Genomic DNA, 22,821 nt, shown 5'->3' with positions numbered 1-22,821 from the left:
CAGCAGAACAGACAGTCAAYTGCATATTAAACCTACCAACTATACTGAATAATATACTACCCACATCATGAACTTATACTGGACCTTACAAACAATGATGCCTGAATTCTCCTAAAGACTCGATTCTAAAATGAAAACAGAGTCAACCAGTAAACACAGGATGTTTTTMTAAGTTTGTTGTCACACAGCCTAAAGTGTGGTGGCCCCCCAACGGAGTCATATTTATAGTTTAAGAGAGGTAGATGGGATTTTGAAAGAGTTCTTATTGCATCATGCCAAAACATCCCTTGGGAAAACACACTTCACCTCTAATTAAAAATATGGAAGAGTCTTAGGGCTGGTCTACATAGTATTTTCCACCACTCAAGATACACTGGTTTAGTTATAATAGTATCAATACCTTATACAGACACACTTAAACCGGTTTAAATCACACATATACCAGTTATGTTTAATTAGGTAAATTACCAGATTAAACTGGTGTGGTTAAAGTACTATTTAAAACCATTTAAGTGTTCCTAGTACTTTCACTAGAGTAAATAAATCATTTCATTTAYACTGGAGCAAGATTTCCAACACTGACAAGCTCTTAAATGATAATGAGAACAGTTTCAGTTTCATTCCCCAAAATCACTATGTAAGCAAGCATATAAATTAACTATCATATTTTTGAGCTGAATAATTGACCACTGCAATAGTAAGTCTAAAGAAACGGGAGGAGTGTGCAAGATATAATGTAATTAACATTAAAATAATCTTACCTTTATTAGATTTGGATGACTTGTTCTTGTTAGGTTTAAAACAAGAGCTCCTTGATTTATCTTCTCTATCCTTAATAAATTTCTGCACATCATCCAAAGATAGCTTCTGAAGAACAACTACAGGCTTAGCTCCTTTATTTAGGTCTTCAACTAGCCCAATCTTTTCTACTTTGTCTTTCTGTTCACTTTTAAATTCAGTTTTCCTCGACTCCTGAGTGACATTGCCATCTTTATCACGCTTGATTTTTGGAATGACAAAATGTTTCAATGCACCAGATCTTGCCCCCAACAAATAACTGGGAAACTCTGCTTTATTATCAGCATGTGCTTTATTACTATCTACTTTACTCTTATTACCATCTGTCCTTCGTTCATCCTTGCTGTTGGGTGATTTAAAACCAGTTTTATCAGGTCTTGATTTACCAGAATCTCCTTTACTTTCCTGTTTTATACGAGGGCTGTCAGGTCTTGATTTCTGATCCCCAGAAGAAAACCTTGATTCACCAGACTCATGTCTGTGTTTCCTTTCTAATTTTTCAGTTTTTGAACCATCAGATTTAATACCATGCTTAGAATCATGTTCACTTTTGTTTGAGGATCTCAAATATTCGGGTCTTCTAATCTTGGATGGGTCTCCTCTATATCTCTCTGACTCCCCCCTGTCCTCAGACCTCTGTTTAAGGCTATCATGGTCACGCCTTGGAGTATCAGAAACTGAACGCCCATCTGGTCTTTGTTTTCCTGGATCAGATCTACTTTCAGATTTTATCCTTGAAGGATCAGACTTCACATCTGGTTTATGCCTAGATATTTCAATTTTCTTCTCCGACAGTGGTTTACTGGAGTCCCTCCTATTATCATGTCTATGTTTTGGTGTTTCGGGCCTGCCTTCACTCTTCTGTTTTGGCGTTTCAGGCCTGCCTTCACTCTTCTGTTTTGGTGTTTCAGGTCTGCCTTCACTCTTCTGTTTTGGTGTTTCAGGCCTGCCTTCACTCTTCTGTTTTGGTGTTTCAGGCCTGCCTTCACTCTTCTGTTTTGGTGTTTCAGGCCTCTGCCTTATTTCCTGTTTGCCATTGTTTTGTTTTCCCTCATTTTGTTTCATCTCCATTTGTCTGCTCTCGTTTTGTTTTGATTCTGTCTGTCTGTTCTCATTTTGTTTCACCTCCATTTGTCTGCTTTCATGTTTGCTTTCATGTTTAGGTTCTACTTGCTTGTTTTCATTGTGTTTACTTTCCAATCGTCTGCCCTCATTTTGCTGAAATTCGATTTGTCTGTTTTCATTTTGTTGAATATCTGTCTTCTGGCCCTCAAAGTCAGACTTTTTCCTAAGGATCTCAGGATGGTTTTCAGGTTTAAGTTTAAGAACTCCACCAGTGTCTTCTTGGGGAACACATAAAAACCCATCATTATACACCTTAATTTCTTCAGGTTTTTTGATGGTGTCCAAATCCTGAGTTACTGCTGCCTGAGAGTCCGCTCTTCCTGCTTGCTGAAGATCAATACTAACCATCAATGCCGGCCTTGCCCCATTTCCTGCAGAACCTGTCTCCTGAGAAGCTGGTCTGTTTCCTCCAGTAGCACCTCCAGCCTCCTGTGGTTTGTTTTCTTGTTTTCGCTTCTTTAAAGGTTTATCTGCAAATTAAAAGAGAAAAATCACAAATGATATATATAGGAAACRTGTCCAAGCAAAAATGTACATTCCCCTCCACCGCCACTAATTAATCCCCYTTGTCATACATGTGCACACACAACAAAACCCACTGAATTTAAAAATAATAATATAACTTTTCTAGCTAATACTTTTTATTGTATTCATGGATTGTTGTTCATWATTGGCCTACAACAGGTGCCAATTAATCATAAAAAAAAAGAAGCTTGAAACACATGAAATCAAAGTYGCTGTATGATTCCCAAGAGAACTATATACTAAAGCAGCTGCAATATATAACAATGACAACAACAAAATCAGTTTAAAGTTGAAGCAAAGGTCTGCAACGACAAAGCTGAGGTGCTCCTTCATCACAGCTTTTTGATTAATACTATCCTAAAAGTTTCTCCTCTGCAGATTCAGCCTGCTTCATTATACTTGAAATAAGCAAGAATCTGCAATGATTAGAACAAAGATCTTCCCTACTTGGTTCAGGGCATTTAGCTGGACTTACATGTTGTAGCAAGGGAAYACACAAATAACGAATGAAATGATTAAAACTCCAACACTCTATGCTTCTCTTYAAAGTAAAATTGTATACCAAGAGTTGGAGTCTATATTATAATACATATATACTAGATGRGGGGCTATTACACACTTAAAAACTCGGTAATTTCCCTTTACAACCATAACATTTATAATGGATGAAATAAAAACTTTAGCAATAACTTTATGTAGTGTCAAGTGCTTGATTCTGCAATAAACCCTTCAATTCGTGCTAAAAAATAACCAAGAGTAGAATACAGAAAAATTGTGAGCCAAACACACACCATGTAATTTGGTAGAATTGATAGAATTGAGAAGGACATGAGAATACAAAAAAGAACCTTTATTATTCATTTAAACTACAACATATTTAAACTACCAACATGGTACTTGAACTAAAATTAATTTCTATCACTAAAACTAGGAGGTTTACCTGCACTAATATTCTCATTCATGAACTAACATTTTGTARTTTGGTAAAAGACCCATGGACTTTCTCTGTAACCAAGGCTTATGATTTTAAGTCTAAGAAAAGACTGAACATAGACTGGAAATTCTGTTGTAGATCTGTTGTTAAATATAAATTTAGGTCTAGACCTCAAATGTGCTGTAAAAATAACAACTTATTTTGTGCCTGGATTTGTGGTCTAGATGCAATCTGCCAGCTCCCTTTTTGGGAGGGGGGGAAGAGTGAAGAGGATGGAAACAAGGGAAGAGGGAAATAAACTGTTAGGAAAAAAAAATCTCAGAAATTGTAACACAGAATTACAATCTCTAGTTTCTTCTGTATTGGTAGAAGATTCTTATTGAGGAATGAAAACTTTGAAGGATCATCTCCAAAGTTAACATTAGAACACAGTAACAACTAGTAATATGGTCAACTCCAGTAACATGAACAGGCTTTTTTCCATTGTTTTCATTCTTGTATCTTTTTGCACATCTCTCACTTCCTAAAACTCCAACATAATATACAACATTTATGGCTGTGGAACACAGTAAAGACAGCTATAATAAGCTCCATGCAAAAAATGGCCAACTGCAAATAAGGATCATTGCAAAGGAAAACAKAACCTGTGGGAGAGCCAGTCAACTTGTACTTCATGATAGATATGTGAAGCAAAATAAATTTACCACATAGCAGGTGTAACTTTTTAGCATGGAGATTTTTGCTTTTCCTGTACAATAGCAACTGCTGGATATGAATGCTTTTATAAATTTACTTCCCTACACTACTGATTAAAAAACAAAAACAAACAAACAAAAACAAATTTTTTGAAATCTTCATGCAGTGAAAAAAAAAAGCTCTTTTTCTCCCTTTGACTAAGAGGGCTTGGGCCTCACTGAGCTTCATGGCAAGTCTGAGGAATGGTCATGAAGTAGAAGCTTCCAGACTCATTGGTTTCAAATTCATTTTTTTAAAATATATACTAACATACATTCACACACCTCTACCTCATTTCTTAATAAAAACTCTATAAATTTTGAAAAACAAATTGAGAAACCCGGTTTCTTAGGAAAGAGACATTCAGCTTTTTCATTTTAACCCAGAAATATCAGCCACATTGGAAAAGTCCCTTACAGCTCTGATGGTGGATCTAACAGTAGCCTTTAAGACATTACTGTTACTAGTTATCTGCCTTAGTCCTTTGCCCAGGGTTATCACCTGTAGCAGAAGGGAACACGTTCACTGTCTAGTGCATCAGCTTAATGCAACAGAGAAGATGGCTTGCATTAACCTACCAGACCAAACAAGTCCGCTAACAGCCAAGCAAATGTTTCCTTCTGCTACCCCTACTAYGGAGCAAGGCAGATGGCCAGGAGCTGTGATGCCTTAAACTGCTGTAGCTAGATCAACCAAAACTCACCTTACAGAGCCCTCATGCTGAGGGCTCCGAGATTAAACAACCAAAACAATTCAGGTAGGACCAGCTTTCTCTCTTGAACTTCCGTAACTGACCAGGTCAAAATGTTGTGCATCTTCATCATCCAAAATATCAACTTGTAAGTTCTTTGRGAATATGTAAATAATCACATCACAACTTGACAAATTCCCTCTTAACACAGAGGAGATCTTCTGATGTAWTTTCTTCATTTTTCTTGACTACTGAATAGTGATGCTTTAGTAAGTTGTTATAACCACAACCTTGTTGACAACTTCTCTGAGAAGAAAGGGATGCCTTCGAAGTTTTCTTTTCCTCAATGCTAGCTGATTGCAGACAAAGAGGTACAGATTACTCACAGATTTCTTCACATTTCCAGTGTATCCTGATGACTATCGTTAGAACTAGACTAGASATTTACAATTTTGCTGCTATGAGATTTCTGGAACTAGGACAAGAATGCTGGCCCAACGCATGCAAATATCAGACTGAACTAGGGCATAAAAGGTAGAATGAGTAYATAACACCACTATCTTCACTGGGCCTAACAAAGAAACTTCACTGAATGAACACAGCATCCTTTTGGCTTGTAGTGATGGCTGCAAAATATGATTTGTGATAAAATGAAAGTTTAAAGGGCTTTATGAAATCTTGGACTCACAAGTACATGAGAATAATCAAAAGAATATTGGACAGCTCAGAAGAAACAAGTAACCTGGGAAAACAGAAGTTTTAATGTCTTCTCTTTTACAATAAAATATACAAGTTTGTATAAATCTGCCTTGTTAAGGCATGTGTCTCAAGACTCCTGAATAGGCCATCTTTTTAAATTTTTTTTATATTTTTTTAAATATCTTTCACAGCATCAGTATCCAAGCTTTTTCCACTTCATTCAATAGATAGTATAATTTCTTTTTATCATCAGGATGTAGGACTTTGCCAAAACATCAAACTAATGTTTTTCTTTCAAGTCTCGCCTTGCCACATTCCTGAATGGGTAGGCTCACAAGCTCGTGAGACTGATGAACTGTGATCAGGAGCTTTTTGCTTCACTCTTTACTAACTTTGAAACCGTTTTTGTAATAAATGGAATAGGAAAGCACAGAAGAGCTTTCTGACTATGTTAGGGACTAGGTATCCAAGTTCTTTGCTTCCAGATTTTCTTTTCAGAAGTATTATTCACTTTTTTCCCCACTCTAAGAATATGATTGTATCCAAAAATGACACCTTGAATGAATTTATGACAGTTCAGAGYACAGTTTGACTGATGTTTTCTCCTACGCATGTATCCTTTTGGCTTGGCAGATCCACATGGATGTTTTCTTTACATGGCAGTATACTGATGAAAAGGCAGTGACTCGGTACTCAAGGAAGAGCATAGGCTACCTTTACTCTAAAAAAATAGTAGAGATGTGTCAAATTAAACAGGTCACAGTGGTGGTGCTTTCTACATGAAACAAAACATTACAGGAACCACAAGTTTCATATGGAAAATAAGGATAGCTGAATTTCCAATCAATTATGCCTCACTTATCCTGTTATGAACAGTAGTCCTGGAGACAGGGGTAGCCTTCACCTTTGGAAATGTGTCAAACTGATGAGTACGTCCATATTTAGAAATGAGCTTAGAAATGAATGAGGGACCTCTAAGCAAAAACATATTGCACTTGGAATAACCATAGATACCTTCAAATATATTTCTGTTGAAACTAAGTCAACCATGTGATTTGAAGAACATTGATCTTGAAAACAGATATGCTTGGAAGCTGAGCAAGGGTTAAGAACAGAAGCTGAGGGGAGTCAGGTGATAGAAATGTCTCCTTTCTTCCAYTTGACATGAACATCTTGCACAAAGCAGCAGCCAGATCATCATTAATGCTGAAGTCTCCGATGCTATTGCATTCTTGCAAATCTGATGATTGTCTTAAGTCCCACATTAAATTCTTTCAACAGATGGGTACAATAGAACAACAGCCTAAAAACTTCTAGAACCGCACGCTGTACCAAACTGAAATTGGCCTTTTGTAAATATGCTAGAGAAGAAATGCTTGCATGGTTCCTGAGCTTTATTTTGGAAGAATTGTATTCTACTTATATTAATATATTTTGGCAGGCTTTCCAGCGATTTCTGAATGATCTTGAAGATTCAAGAGATAAATTCTCATTTCCCCGTTTATACCTCGTAAGGGATTCATTTGGAGACTTCAAATCCAGGCTGGTTAAGTGCATACTCCTCTTCAGAACCACAAAGGAGATTGATCCTCTGACACTGAAGTCTGGATGAATCAGTTTGATGACCCTAGTACCCTTTCTTCTTCTTTTTTTTTTTTTTTTAAAAAAAGTATTAGCAGAGCCTTGCACTTAAAAGCCCTGATATTATTCAGAGATTCCTGATACATACTTTCACTTATTTGAAATACCACTTATTTGCATTATTTAAACAGTGAATAAATTTATATCAAGTATGCCATCCTGAACCGTTATTACTTATTGTCAAACCTTCAGTTTTTGAACAACAACAAGGACAAGTCATCCAGAGGCCAATTACAAGCACATACGGTAACAGTCAAGACTGGGTTTTCAACAAATAACACATAACCATACTCCTGCATTAACAAATCTGTTCACTGACAACTGTTTCGCTATTCCTAATAATCTTTCACAGATCTCTTCGAAGTAGTCACCCGTCCCTTCCCGTGCCACTTCCCTCCACCCGAAAACAGCGGTACATTGCAGACCCCAAGAATCTAAAATGTTCAACATCATCTCGATACAGGGAAGGTTTAAAATTGAAATTGCTTTAGGAGAACTATTGGCCTATGGCCTATCAGTGGAGTGAGGGCAAACATACGTTCTTATCTTCCTACTGCTTCATGAACACTCAGTGGTAGTGACTGTAAGAGTTTGCTCTCACCTGACCACCTCCTGAGACCATATTTCAATAAGCAAACAAATACATAGTTAGAGAACCCTTCTAATCAATAGAAGAGACTCCTACAGCACTAGCTTCTCCCCTTGAAGGGCAGAGCGAGCAGAGACAGGTAAAAAATATTTGGCTTCATTGCTTGCTCCCTTACAGAAGGAACTGAGAAAATACAGTGATGATCTTCAATAGGAAGCTTTGCAGAACAGAATGTAATTTCAAAGGCTCCAAAAAAGAGACCCAAGGGCTTCCAGTTGCTGCAGTTCTGATGCAGAGATTTCTGAAACTTTGAACAGAAACAGCTGCTAATTTTTTACAGTTTGTCAAGAGACTTTATCACACTTCTAGTGACACTGCAAAAAGAGAACTCATCAGGAGTGATGTCCAAACTCGTTCAGGACAAAACACACAAAGACTAAAGTAGGCTCTGATACGCCTTAGGGTGCAGCAGWCTTCAGAATTTCCATTTTTGTGAAGTTCAGAACACTGAATCGCTTGTGTTAGAGGGAATGAAATACGATCTTATGAACACTTCTATGTAAGGATGCTTTGTAACACACTATTTTCTGTCAACTACAGTAACATAGAAGGAAAACTACATGAGAAAATGACAAGAACTTGTAAAATACAAACTACAGAAATATAATCGAACATCTACACTTGTTTTGAGGTTGGAAGACCTAGCTTAACCTCTCCAAGTTTGAGAAGGCTATTACAAATAACATGCTTTTAATTCTGAGATTTTCTCACACAAATGCTGAGTTCTAATCATGTGATTACTTTGTGAAGAGCCGTATTTTTCTAAACTAGTTCACACAAACAAATACATTCTAATTGCTGGTGCATGTATTTAAATTGTGAAAAAATCTGAGTGAAAACTGAGGTATGATTATGTTTTGAAATTCTCAATATAATACTTAATTTCACAAGAAGAATGCAATATTCTAACATTGGCCTTAATGAAAAAAAGATTTATTTTATGTACTACTTTTAGGAGATTAGTTTTTAGTCAATCATATGAACAGCAAGTTTAAAAAAAGAGGCTTTCTAATTTATTCCTGAACTCTTAATCTGCTTCCAAATTATCTCATTCTGRCATCATAACTTGAGTTAAAAATATCTTCAATTAACTAGATCCAGTGATATTTACAGAAAATGATAATGAAAAAAAGCCTGCGTCATTTTAGGTTGATATCAGAGTGAACTTATTGACTATCAGCTATAGAAATGCCGGGCATAAACTCTTAAAAATCTTTAGCAGTTATACATGCTATTTTCTTAAATCCTTTACAGAAAAGTGATTGCCCCACAACAGAATACAATCATTATGAAGCAAGTAATGGTATAAAATCTCCACTAAGCAAGTAATGGTATAAATTCTCCCATCCATCTAATGGGCACAATCAGTGGCATATGCTACGTTAGCCATATTTTATTTGACGATCTTAATTTATACTACAATTTAAGTCAAAATAGACTTCTTACTAAGCTGTAGGTTTTTAGGTCTTTTCTACATGAGCTTACAAGAACAGATTTCTGTGCTATCCTATGCAAGGCACAACCTCAACTTTTTAATTTTATTTTCCACTCAATTTTTTTAAAGGCTGAAATACTAGATTAAGTATTTTGTTCTAGAAAAAAGCACTGCAACTGAAATGTTGAAACATTTCATTGCCATTTCTCTAGATAGACAAGRAACTTCTTCCCCTTTCTTTTATTAACCGTATCTGAACATAAAACAAGAAACTCTCTCACCTATAGGAACTGGATAGTGCACACATTTGTTTTGTACTCACAAAATATATAATATTTAATTCTCATATCTTCCCACTACAGAGAGACACAATGATTTATATGATGTCTCATTTAATATCATTGTTCTTGTTTCATTATTGTTCTTGTTTCATTATTTGTTCTAGCCTTTTACAAGATTATTAGATAAATGACTACACTTGTACCTCCATTTTTAAGGAATTCAAACTGCTATAATGTATTTTTGTAAATGAATGATAACATACTGGTTATAACTACACATTCTGTCATTTCATTTATTGGCTAAATAAAACCAGACATAAACAAGCCATTCTTATTAGTGTTCTATTATTGCCTTTTTGGGGGGGACTTAAGGGGTGATGGGGAAAGGGGAGAAAGGGAGAGGAACTGGGTAAGAACTTAAAAGGTAAGAGATAAAAGTTACTTACCTATAACTGTAGTTTTGAGAGTTTTGCTCCGGCAGATTCACACTCTTGGGATGTGTGTCTCTGCTGCTATGGGCTTGGAACGGAATACAAAAAGTGCCCATGGCAGGCATCCAAGTGCCCCCTAACTGATCCAATTACTGGAAATAACGTTATTACAGCTTCACTTTCTTTCACTAATTCAAAGAATTCATAGAAAGATTCCAAAGAAGCAGGTAAATAGGATCTTCAGAGATAAAATATGTAAGAAAAAAGCCGCAGATACAAATAGGCTTATCCCATCTTAAAAAATGCTTCTACTATTTTAAGTTTCAAAAAAAAAAAAAAAAAAAAAAAAAAAAGAAAAAAGAAAGAAACGAAAATAGCAGTAGCTCTCCAATGAAATGTTCAGTAATTCAGGATTTCATGACCATTCTCACAAGCTCCAGAGAAAAATGCCTTGTGCAAGTAAAAGTAGTACTCCTTAATCTGTTCAGACAGGTGCATTACACAAAAATGTTTTTCAAGTGGCTGAAAATCTAACAGTGAATACTCAGTACTATGTATGGAAGAGCTCAAAGTTTAGCAAACGTTGATTTAAAAAAACTAACAGAATTTGAAAAAGTCTCTGAAAAAAGATGGACTACTTTCTATTTTTTCAGAATTTTGCATTATTTTCAAGGTTATCTTCCCTTTTCCCCTGTCTAAAAGGCTCCTTTTAACATCAACATCTTAAGTATTTTGATTCACAGAATATAAGATCTTGAGAAAAGCATGGAAGATCTTGAGGCAGAAACCTCAAACCTGAAAATCAAYTTAGTAGCTGGTCTAAATCTTAAAACATAAGAGGAGCTTAATGTAATATTCTGGAAAAGATCTAGATTAAAAAAATGACAAGCTAGTTTTGCACTACTTGATTGTACACGCATATAACCCATTCGTATCTGAACAGATAGCAAAGCAAACAAGTTAACGTAAAGAACTGAAGTTAACAAAAATAGAATTCCTCTCTTAACTTCTCTCCCACGAAAAAAAGATTCCTAAGAACAGGAATTCCTGGTAAGTTTGAAGTGCAACAGGATTTCCTGTACTTTCTTGGAACAGTCAAGCTCAGAACGCGAACAAGCAGAACTCCACTTAAGTGAACAGAATAGTTTCAAAATACAGAATGTAGCTTGTTTCATAAGCAATCAAGAGCACCACGCAGTACAGGAAATGCAATTCCCAACAGAGATTAGAAGAGGGGAGAGGAGGACAAAAAAAAAAAAAAAAAAACGACTTTCACCGACTTTCTAAAAAAATCGTGCGTCCTGATGTACATAGGCAGAGGATGGTTAACTTAACTTGATTGCTCTGGCCAAAACATAATCCCATTTCACATTAGCCCTCCAGAATCAACCCTGATCACCCAAAAGGCTCTTTTTATTTGTGGGCAGACAATCTGAGTCTTGATAAACAAAGGCAGGATCTATCGTTGAAATTACGTATCTTTTCAAAAGAGAAGATACCACCTAATATTGACAGCRTGTATCTGATGAAGACCCGAAGGCCACTGTAAGGTATCTGGGGTGGGTGGCAGAGGGAACAGAAGATACGAGGTGCGCTGTATTTCACCGGCCCACTTGTTTGTTCTGAGGCTACCAAACATTGTAACAGATGTATTCCAATGAAAGCTATGGTGCAGAGTGTTTTAATCTTCCAAATCTCCACTTACTCCTTTCTTTAACAGATACAGACAAATTACTTGCAAAATTAATCAATACAAAGACTTCCTTGATGGACAAGGCAGGAAGAGAAGATGGAATCTTGTCCCTTCCACACAGAAATTGAGAGTGAAATTGTAAATTTTTCAAACTTCATACTCGGTATCACAACGAAAAGACCATAAAATCCACCTAATATAAGATCCAAAAAAACCCTAAAAGAATAGAATAACAGAGGTCAGAGAAGCTCTCACATAAGGAGGCCAAAGCTCTGCATTACGAAACCTTTCCTTACACATTTCTGATAGACATTTCTGATAGACATGTCAATTCTGCCAGCTTCTGCCTCAGCAATTTTTGCACTGAGAATTTCTTCCTCAGAAAGTAAAAGCATGACAAATAGGTTCCAGAAAGATATGCTGTTTTTTRAAGGAGGCACTTCTGCAAAACCCTCTGTTAGTTCCAGCTCTGGAATGGAGATTGCCTCCCATTTTGAGAGACTGGTGGAAAATAAATATTCTAACAGTTTTGTTAGAATTACGGGATTCAGTACGGAAAGCGCTATGATTCCCAAAGTGCTTCAGATCCCCATTTCCACCTGTACCAAACCTTACAGAAGAACCTTGGCATCTCCTTAGACAAATGTAGCAGTTGCAGAATTTTTGGCAAGAACCCCCAGGAAAACATCTCTGCCTCTCCTCCGGAATAAACAATTCCACCACACTCATGGCTCCAAACCTTAGAAAGAACATACCGTATGCATCCAAAGCCTTACAGTTATAAAAGAAGCACCTGAATACCTCTGATGCAGCACAGTAGAGATTTCATATCTAAAGAACGACAGAAAAGACCACTGAACATATCAGAACTTGAGGGCATACAATCCTACTCAGAGAAATTCAGGGAGGACGACAAAGTGTGCCTACGCAGAAGCTATACTGTGACTGCAGTATGCAGTCCCACGCAGCGATTACAAAAGTAGCCAAGATGCTTTCATGGAGATTTTAGCACAAGCTAGAACCTAGAGTAAGACGACTCCCGTCAGAATGCTTTGTAAGTACTGTGCCTGCTAGCACAAAAACCCCCTCACGTTGCTATGTCTTCATATTCTCATTAGACTGAGTACATACTACAATCCCATTATCATCTTGACGTATACTTTACCTTCAGATCACATTATGTTTTTAAATGCACAGTGCCAGTCTTTGCCATTAGCAGCTTCTCAAAAATGACTGACAGGTATAGGAATTATTGGATATATTTCTAATGGATGTATTTCCATAGGATCACGAGAGGAGATTTCCTGCTGCAATCACACCAAACCAAAGGGCTGGAACAAGAACGATCACTGTAGAAAGCCAGACCCTATCAACTTCTGCATATGGCAGACTTGCTAGCAGACTTACAAAAGAGCTACTAAAAAAAATAAGAGCTGTATTTCTCCAATGGAGACAGATGTCCAGAAAAACTGATACAGACTGCTACAATCCTTCTACTCCATATTATCTCTATTCATGAATGAAATCTTGGCAGCCAAAGAGAAAAGCTGCTGCTTAGCACAGAGCCAACTTACCACCAGTGAATAAATGATAATCATTTGTCCCAATGAGGAAACAACTCTTGCACCCGATCCATAGCATTTGCAGGAGCTCATAAAAAACTAACACCTGGCAGAGGATGCAGGCAGAAGCAAAGCATAGGTTTGGGATCTGTATTTGGTACAGAGTAGTGGTAAAGGGGAGATCACACATTATACAAAAATCACTACTTTCCCAAAAAGAAACAAATCTGCCTGTAGCTACCTAATTATGGTAAACAAACTTCACAGCTAATGTTCACCACTTCATGAAAGCCAGGGTGGAGGGAGAAGGAGGGTTTAGCCTGAAGGCTGYTGTGCAAAATCAGAATTATCTTGCATTTTTCTAGAGGTTTTTCAGCTAAAGGTGCTGGAAAACCTTCTCCAGCAGTGGGGATATAAAAGTAGCTTTCAAAGAGACAAAGTATTAGGAGACAAGCAAGTCCTTCATAATCCAAATTAGTATTAGACAGCAAAATAGCAAAATCCCCATTTCATTATATCAGAATTAAAGACAAATTAAAGTGACAATCTCTTTTGAGGTGAGCACCCATTTTCTCCATATATTAACAATAATGTATTCTGACAAGACATAATTTAGTTATCAAATAAGAAATATCTAAGAAGTGCATCTTTTTAGTGCTTGCAACAACAATCACGTATCCATGTGTGCACACGCACAAACACACACACACTTCATACACATCTTTAAAATGGAAAATTTTCTTTAAATAAGGAGAAAACTTGTGCTCTCTCTGGTGGTTAAAAACTCAAAATGTAAATAAATTAAGTCACATCTAGATGCCATACAAGTATATGAAAATCTGATTATTTCTAACTATGACTCTCCTAAATCATAAATTGCTCTGTTTCACTTCTGCACAATTTCCTTGGAAGTATCTAGTAAAAAGCATTATCCTGGAAAACATTTTCTCTTGGAAGTTAAACACAGTCTAGAAGACCCTTTTAAGAGCTTATGCTAACCTATTACTATCTACTTTATAAGAAACATCATATTTTCAAGATTTATATGGGAGCTTTAAATCTACTTCTGAGTCTTTGAAGCTTAAGATCTTTAAATCAGTTAACAGCAGCAAAAACTTAAAGAGGATAGATTCAATGAAATCAGTTAAGACAACCAGTCTAGCTACTGAAGTGAAGAGAAAACATTTCAAAGGCTCATATAGTTCTACATTAGAGACCATATAGATATATGATAGCTCTTTAAAACTCGTAATGTCTACATAACAATGGATATCAAGCTGAGCAAACTTTGAAGACAATATAGTAGTATATATTACCCAAATATCACAGTGCCTTTAAAAGAACAGATGTGATTTTGATCTAAAACCTTCATGTCAGATTCAAATAGGGATAAGCACAGGAATAGGATAAAAATTTTAATCTATCTTCTTAAATTAGGCAACAGAGGTAATTAATAATTCTTTCAACTACTGTAACTTATTACAGTTTTTGACTAAGAATGTGGCACTGTTGGGATTTCAGAAACATTTTAAACAATGCCAATTGTACCTCATTCAGCCAGATGGTTCAAAGTAAGAGTAGACAGAAAAAATTCTGAAACATAAGAACTTAACTTTCATCTGTTAAGACACCAAATAAAGAATACCAAATATTAAAAATATGCATATATGAGAGATTATAGTTTACTGCTGGAGGGGAACGGAGATAGACGTGGTAAAAGAACCTAAGCTGATTAAACAGACTGGAACTGTGTGACAATGACAGGAAGGGGTTTTTGTTAAATATATATATATATGGGTTTTATATGCATATATATATATATATATTTATATAATATATATAGTGTATACACACACACAATCCTTTTACCTTTATCTTGCACTTCTTTTGAAAATCGCTCCCTTTCAATAGCTGATTCACGTTCTATCCGCTCAATTTCAGCCAATGCATCCAATTCTACTTCATCATATGACGTTATAGTTCCTTGTTGCGAAACCTGTTGCTGTGTCTGTACCACAGGAGTTTGAGGTTGTTTTGCAGCAACTGAAGTGTTCTGTTGTAAAACAGGCACTTGTTGTGCCTGAAGGAAAGCTGTCTGTTCGTGCTGCGGCAAACACTGAGCAGCGTTTAGTGGGCGGTTAACATCCTGTGGAGTAACGGGTGTTTTAGAAGTCTGTCCTGGGTACTGCACATTAAAAGGAATATCACCCTCTGATACACTGCTGTTTTCCAAACCAGAGAGCATATCATCCTGCTGGTCCATATCCGAAGATCTTACACGAGAGAGTCTTAATGTAAGCTTAGTGGAGTCCTTGGAAGGAGAACTAATGATATCATACATTGCAGCTTTTTCAGTCTGGTCTTTTTCATCCTTGCCTAACTTCATTTTCTTTTGTTTCTTTTGCTTTCTTTCTGGAGAATCTAACAATATGTCTGGGGGCACATCTCTAGGTGATGAATAAGGTGGAGGCTGAGATTGTAGGATTAAAGGTGGTCTTGATCCTAGAATAATAATTCAGAAAAACTGAACAGTTATGTTGTTTCATGTTTATATAAAAACACACTAAATATAACCTACATAATTTTAATGTGTATTTGCACATATAATCTGTGTTCACAAAAGGCCTAAATAAGATTGGTAGGAAGCACATCATTCCCAGATCAAGAGGTAATACAGATAGTTGCACTGTATTTCCTAGGAATTTTAGCAGTCCACAGCAGGTGGAGAAGGGATCATTTCAGAGAAGATGGAATCAAAACACCCACCACCAAAACCCATAGTACCTGCAGGTTCAGAATGTCAGCTATTAGAAACTAGTTAATGAAAGTAAGTTGACTATAGAAAAAAGAAAGGACAAAGATCCTTAGCAAGGTCCAGCGATGAAGACTTAATCATTGGTGTACAGGCCTTGGCCATCGCAGTCAAACATTTCTGAATTAGAAAGAAAAAAATAGGGAGGGTTCCCTACCTAAGAATGTCCATGAAAAGATGAAATCAGAAAACATATTAAGCAAAGACAAATTGGCCTTTCTTTCCTCCTTAACTTTGATTCTGCCAGTTCCTGTTCAATTTTTTTTTTTTTTTAATTTTAGGTAAATTGATTCCAACCTCCCCACCATTTATTATCTAGAGAACATTAATTGTCATAAAGAATTATTCTATCATTCCTCATATCCCCTCTTTCTTAAAATATACTCATTTCCACTTCTCCATGCACTCATTCCAAACACTGAGTATATTTAGAGATATTTTAATAACATTCTCCATTCACAAAAAGTTTCTGTCTCTCAAATCACACCAACTCCCCATATCTCTTAGCCCAGAGAAGGATTTGAAAAACAAGTAAGCTTTTCCACCTGTCCTGATAATAATTTTGAGCAATAACTTTTGGCTTAAAACAGAATGATGGTGTGACAAAACAAATGGAATAATATGCTCCAGCATCCTCTTGTTTAAATGAATCAAACATTTCTCTGATCCCATTCATTCAGTGGAGGATTGATATTCAGAAAGAGTCATTAAAATTACTACTACTCATTTGGTTTCAGGTCATCAGAGGTCAGTGCTTCTAACAACACTCAAAAATTAATTGCAAGACAGGTGTGCTTCACTGAAGAACCACCACTAAGCAAGAAAGCAGCTCTATTCTGCAGCTGAATCTCTAGCAGATACTTTGCGTAGTACTAAGGATATCAGTAAGCAGTATACCAACCTGCAGGTGAAAAAAAAGAATGGTATCTGCAGCAAAGCCTCAGTCAAAATGAAAGGTGTTCCTTTACCAATGACTTCCTTGCACAGACTCCTATACTTTATTTTCTTTTCAATTCATTCCAAGAGATGCCCAAAAATCTCTAAGCATAGAGCAGGGTATAAAGTGGACTTCTCTTACCTAGTTCTCCTTCTTTGATTATCAATGACAGCTCCACGTTCTGCTAGTGATACCCGTAATGTTGGGAAGGCCTGTGTTTCCTCATCCTGATTATCAGTATCTTTCCACTACTCCATCCCCTCCCTCCACCTTAAATTAAACACCACACAATCACTAGCGCTGAAGCCCTGGTTATGCTCTTTTGAAGTTCTCTTATTTGTCTTTCACCACAGATTTCTGTTCTTCAGACACATGCACACACATCTCCTAATTGCTGTTGCCTTTGACAACAGTTTACAAGATTTTCTTAGTGCGATGTGTAGCAGAGATTGTTAGCTACTGATTTTCCTTAAGGTAATGACAATCACTCAATGGAAATACAAGGTGCTTTTTCTTTCTCCAAATATTAGAGGCAGCTCAAAACTTTTCAGAGATCTTACTGACATCTCACTCCTTAATTCTCACTTCAAATGAGTACTTCCACAGTTTCAATGGAACACTTAGCTACTGTTATTCATAGATACATTTTGAATGGAGGACACAGGTTTGATTCTCCCTTGTCGTAAGCTTTAAGTTAATATTAAAGTATCTTTCTGATTTGATGCAATTTTCTATTTGTCATGCTGAAAAATAACACTGTAGCAACAGAAAAGCAGGTTCTTTTTATCTTTGGATAGAGTTGAGGAGGTCAGAAGGATTTCAGCGCATTTCATTGAAAGTACCTGGAATCCAGTAAATGAAGAAACAACAATACAGTTTTCCCTGTTGTAGGCAGCACTACGACTAGGCTATTTAAGAATATCTTCCACCTGAAGAAGGATTTCTGAATAGTATTGACAGTAATGCCTATAAGCTGCATTTTAAGAGATGTTCTGGCAGTAACTGCACATATTTCCAGGATGCTGAACCCTGGTTAAATCCAGAATGGAGCACGCTGAGCAGATTTAGGTCCTTTCTATGTCTGGTTTATTCTAAGCTAAGTAAGCTTGACATCTCAGAGCTCTACCCAGCAACAAAATGGTTCAAGTACCTGGCTACAATACCTAGCTATTGGTGTGAAAAGAAATGCAAAAAGATGAGGTACTCTGGAAGTTTCATTCTGCTTGGGATATTTCAATAGCTTTGAACATGTATCAGATGTAGTAAATCACATTCATGGTTTTTCAACAAACACTATAAGCCCAACTTCAGAATATTCTTTCAGAATAGAGAAATAGGTAAGCAGTTTTTGAGTGTAAATCTTGGGCTGTATTCTAATTCAAAAGAAAAGTATCTGACTTTCTGTAGCTGATCTTCCACAATATCAGTACAAGAACTTTGTACAAACTCTCTGTAGGCCAAGAACATGTAAAACTTGTCCAAGAACAAGAGACTTTCCACTGATTTCATAAGGTTATTGCATCACCACTGAGCAGCAAGTATCAATGGTCATCCAGATAATGCTAAATGTAAATGAGAAGCAGGTAACATCATAGGAGTTAAAGCCTCTGCAAAGAACAAATACAGCCATAAGCAATACTTCCAAACTCTTTCAGTAACAATCTTCCTGACCCCTCATGATAATCCTGGGATTGGTTCTCCATAATAATTAGTTTTCCTTGTGATTCCTAATGATAGATGGCATTGAGGATTGAAGAAATCTCATCAACTGCATTAGCAACTTGTAAATATCTGAGTCTTGACTGATTCCTTATCAGGTATTTCATAATGCTACAAAGAGCTATAAAATGTATTGCACTGACAGTGACTTAGTCTTCTCAAAAATGTAAAGATTCAAAAACAAAGTAGTATGAAATGGCTTCACTTGCATGTTTACACTCATCAGTAACTTGGGCAGCAAACAAACAGGCTTCTGTCCAGGACATTATATACATAACTGACATCTAAACATTGTATTTTTTGTCTGTATGCTTTTTCTTTATTATTATTATTATGCCACAGTACTCACACTTCCTCATTTAATCATACATGATACTTTCTCTGATGATCTCAGAGCCTCTTCAGAACACAGACCACTCGCCCTTCAAAGCTGGTGCACCAAACTCCTACTGTTAGCCACATTCATTGCTGTAAGGCACATGGTTATAACCCAATCATTAAAGTTACCATGAATTTAGGATTTGGATATTTGAAAGAATTATTAACTTTCTACTTGCACAACAACAAAACAGAAAAACCACAGCTCACTCCAAGTAGTATCTTCACACTCCTTTAAATCCCTTGCAGGCCAAGGTTCCCAGAAGCTAGAAAGACAGTCTTTCAACATTCCTACATGCTCTTTTGTTTCTTATGCACAAAGGTAAGAAGAACTACTAATGAACAAAAGAGGAGTGACAGATAATACTTGGTTTAGAGCACATTGGAGAGAAACATCAGGAACATTCAAGTGCTGTTACATTTTTCAATTCATGTATCTCATGAGACTCCAGAAATATTATTTAAGTGGGTATCAAGTCACTGCATGTCAAACCAGGACACTGCATTCTAGAGTTTTTACTCAAAAATCCCTTGGGAAAAGAGGCTTTAAGGAATGTTCTACATGTGGATCATTACGTTACATATGTGAGTAGTTATACTGTAAGTAAGGTCTTGAAGGCAGACACTAAGGATGGAGAAAAGACCAAAGCATAACATTGTATTAGGACTGACATACGTCTTTTGGAAAAGCTGAGAACCTGGTGATGATACCACGTGAACATATGCAAACAAATCCAGTCCACTACTGCAAAAAGATTGAGAGACTGCAATTACAGTGTGTAGATGGAATATTTTATTTTACATGATCCTCTTGAACAATGCTATATAAATCAAAAGTTTCATAAAAACAGGATCAGACAAAATTCACTGTAAAATTTTGGCTAAACCAATCTCAGAATTGGCAATAATCATCTTGAAAATTTGTGCCTCCAACAGACTCAAAAATGGAAAATACAATCTCTTGAACAGGATGGTGAATAAGTACCCAGGGAATTTTATGTAATAGTTTGTATGGTTTCAGTGCATACTAGAAGAACAAYTTATCCAAGAAGAACAATTTTATCAAGAGAATAACTAAGTGGTAATATTCCAACATGAGTGTGTTAAGAACACATATCATCAAATAAAACTAATTTCATTCTGTAAGACAGTAGGACTTGTGGATTAAAGAGTGTCATATGCGGGCTTTAGCAAGACTTTCTGCATCGTTTCTCATAAAAATTTCATTAACATGCTGAGGAAATATGGTCTAGGTAAAACATAAGACTGCAGTAAAAACTGTATTCAAAGAGTATCACAGTAAAAACAGGTGAACATACCAACTGCAGCTTTCCAGAGTACTGTTCTAGCCTGGCAATATTAAGTATTTTTCATTAACAACTCTTAACATAATAGAGAGTAGTTTCATTAATCTGAAGATGATATCAAGCTTTTAGAATGAAGTGTTTGAGAGAGAAGCCTGAAAATGATTTTAAGTATAGAATCAAAATTTACAATTATTTCGACTATATGGAATAACTATTTGAAACAAATGAAAATCAATAAGAATAAGCACAAACTTTCTATTTACCTCTGAAAGAGCAAGGTAAATAAGCTCTACAGAAAGAGAGCCATATGTTTATAACAGCTTATGAACTGAATCTAATTTATCGTTGCCAAGAGTAGTCATACTTTCATACATAACAGAAGTATCTTACAGAAGAGATGTCTACTATAATTTTCCAAGTACTCATCCTTCAAAGTTTTCAAATAGAGTTCTATGTACAACTTACAGCTACAGAACACCAAGACAAATTTAAGTCAATTAGAATTCAGATAAAAGCAACAGAGACAACTAGAAGCTTAGAAATAATGACTTATGAAAAGACAATAGAAAGAAGTAGTGCTGTTTAGTCTGTAGAGGGTTAGTTTGGAGAAAAATATGATAATGGTCTTTTATATATAAATGCTATAAAAAAAAAAATGTGAACTGTTTTTCCTCGCCCATCAGAAATAAGTCAACAAATATCAAGCCTAACTGCAACAAAAATAATTCAGGCAAAGCATTAGGAGGAAAAAGAAAAGCTCTCTAGCTCTAAGAACCTGAACAGGATGCATGRAAACTGTAAGGAAACTCCATTACTTCCATTTTAAGAAAAATTCAGACACAAGCTACTGGGAATGATAATGGAGCAGCTCATCCAACAGTAAGATAAGAAGATGGAAAGACCTCCAAGTCCTTTCCTGTTGCCTCTTCTAAGATCCTTGAAAGTTACTCTGGAAATCTCCCCACTTTTGTTATAGATGTAAAGCAAGTATTACTTATTCTGATGAACAGACTATGTTAACATTTGTCTTCAGAGAACATCATTTCACTTAGAATTCCAACTTAAAAGGATAGCATACGAGACAAATTAGAGGGCAAAGAATACACATTTGGGAGTTTCTTGGAAAAGATTTTATTTGCTTTCCATACTCTCATTCAATAAATTTCAGGGAAGAATTTCATTATTTTCTCCATAGCTTGAAATGCCTAATGAAAAACTAAGCTTTGGCTGTTCTAGTTTAGAACTGTTTTATTCAGATGCATTCCTACACAACAAGTTAATACTTGAAAAAAGAAGCAAGGATGAATGCTTATTTTGGCCTTGTCAAAAAACTTACTTGGATAAATTTCCTCCATTTTTCTTTCAAAAAAGAGCGTGAGTAGTTTTTTTTTACACTAATATTTGTGGATTTCTCCTTGCCAGCCATTAATGTATTTGGAGACCACACGTACAGGAATCTCTCTGGAGAAGTCTTACAGATCCTCAAGAAAATAAAAAATAATCTTTCCAAGCATCCACTGAAAGATAACAGCCTCTACAGAAAATCTGGGTATTTTTGTAATTTTCACTATCTTAAATAATTTTGGAATGGTATGTCGGAATATTTCCTACGAAAGAAAGATAAACAATTTCTGTAAGGAAAATAACTTAATTCTGGAAGAAAGTGCAGAATGGAATAGAATAATGTGTTCTTGCTACTCCTTACAAAAGTTTCCCCAGGAGTTAACAAAACTGTTGGGAAGCAAGTAACTGTAGATATGCAAGCTCTTCACTTTGGCAGGTGGTGGACGAAGAACACTGTGGAAGGCTTCTCTTAACACAAATCTTTAGAAGCTGTTCCCTCCTTCCCCCCCCTCCCCAAAATAATAATAAAAAAAAAATCTTTTGTTAGGTTCTAGAGTGGTGGGAAAGAGTAGAATAAATGAACAAAGGATTTTGATGAGTAGTCCATTTGGCTAAGAGATACCATATTTACTGGAGTAAAAGAGGAATTTTACTCTGTTGAGTGAGTAATCAACCAAAAGAGCAAGTATACCTTCTCTCATCTCTCTCAAATAGTTTCCCAAGTTGAAAACAAAACTTTTTCCTCATTCAGGTTCGGTCATTCAGACAGCTATTGTTCAGTCTTAGAGTAATTAAAGCATTGCACAATCAGAAATCTAGAAGTCCCTGTTTTTTGCATGTAAAAGTACAGAAATGTAGACTGTATCCTTATCTACCATAATTGCCTCACATTTCTATATTAAGTAAGAAAGCTTAAGAATTGTAATACCTTTCCTCAGATCTTTCTCTGGACACATGAATAACTCCAACGCCATTCCTTCTGGCCTCCCAAACAATGAAATATTTTGATAGTTTTCTTTACCAACGTTTGCAGACTTGCCAACTAAGCTTTAAAGGGTTAATGGGAGCAGCAACAAAAAGTGTAGCCTAAATACTTGCTGTTTGTTCATCACTGGAAAATCTATC

At 36.1% G+C, this 22,821-nt stretch overlaps 1 protein-coding gene across 7 annotated transcripts in view; it reads right to left on the bottom strand.

Moving 5' to 3' along the window:
* NIPBL (NIPBL cohesin loading factor) overlaps positions 1 to 22,821 on the bottom strand; it is a 152,530-nt gene that overhangs the window by 51,117 nt on the left and 78,592 nt on the right. For 4 of the 7 annotated variants that reach the window (XM_085326322.1, XM_085326325.1, XM_085326323.1 and 1 more), the window contains exons 9-10: positions 15,069 to 15,701; positions 762 to 2,393 (exon numbers count right to left, since the gene is read on the bottom strand). In XM_085326322.1, the coding sequence (XP_085182448.1) occupies positions 762 to 2,393; positions 15,069 to 15,701 (2,265 nt within the window). Of the gene's footprint in view, positions 1 to 761; positions 2,394 to 4,820; positions 4,929 to 15,068; positions 15,702 to 22,821 lie in introns of those variants that run through there. The other 3 variants (XM_085326327.1, XM_085326328.1, XM_085326326.1) reach the window with 3 other exon arrangements.

This window comes from Rhea americana, unplaced genomic scaffold, assembly GCF_003343005.1.
Source record: "Rhea americana isolate MKP2758 unplaced genomic scaffold, rheAme1 scaffold_13, whole genome shotgun sequence".
Classification (NCBI taxonomy): Eukaryota; Metazoa; Chordata; class Aves; order Rheiformes; family Rheidae; genus Rhea; species Rhea americana.
Note: the sequence above shows the minus strand (reverse complement) of the source record. Positions and strands in the feature narration are given on the sequence as shown.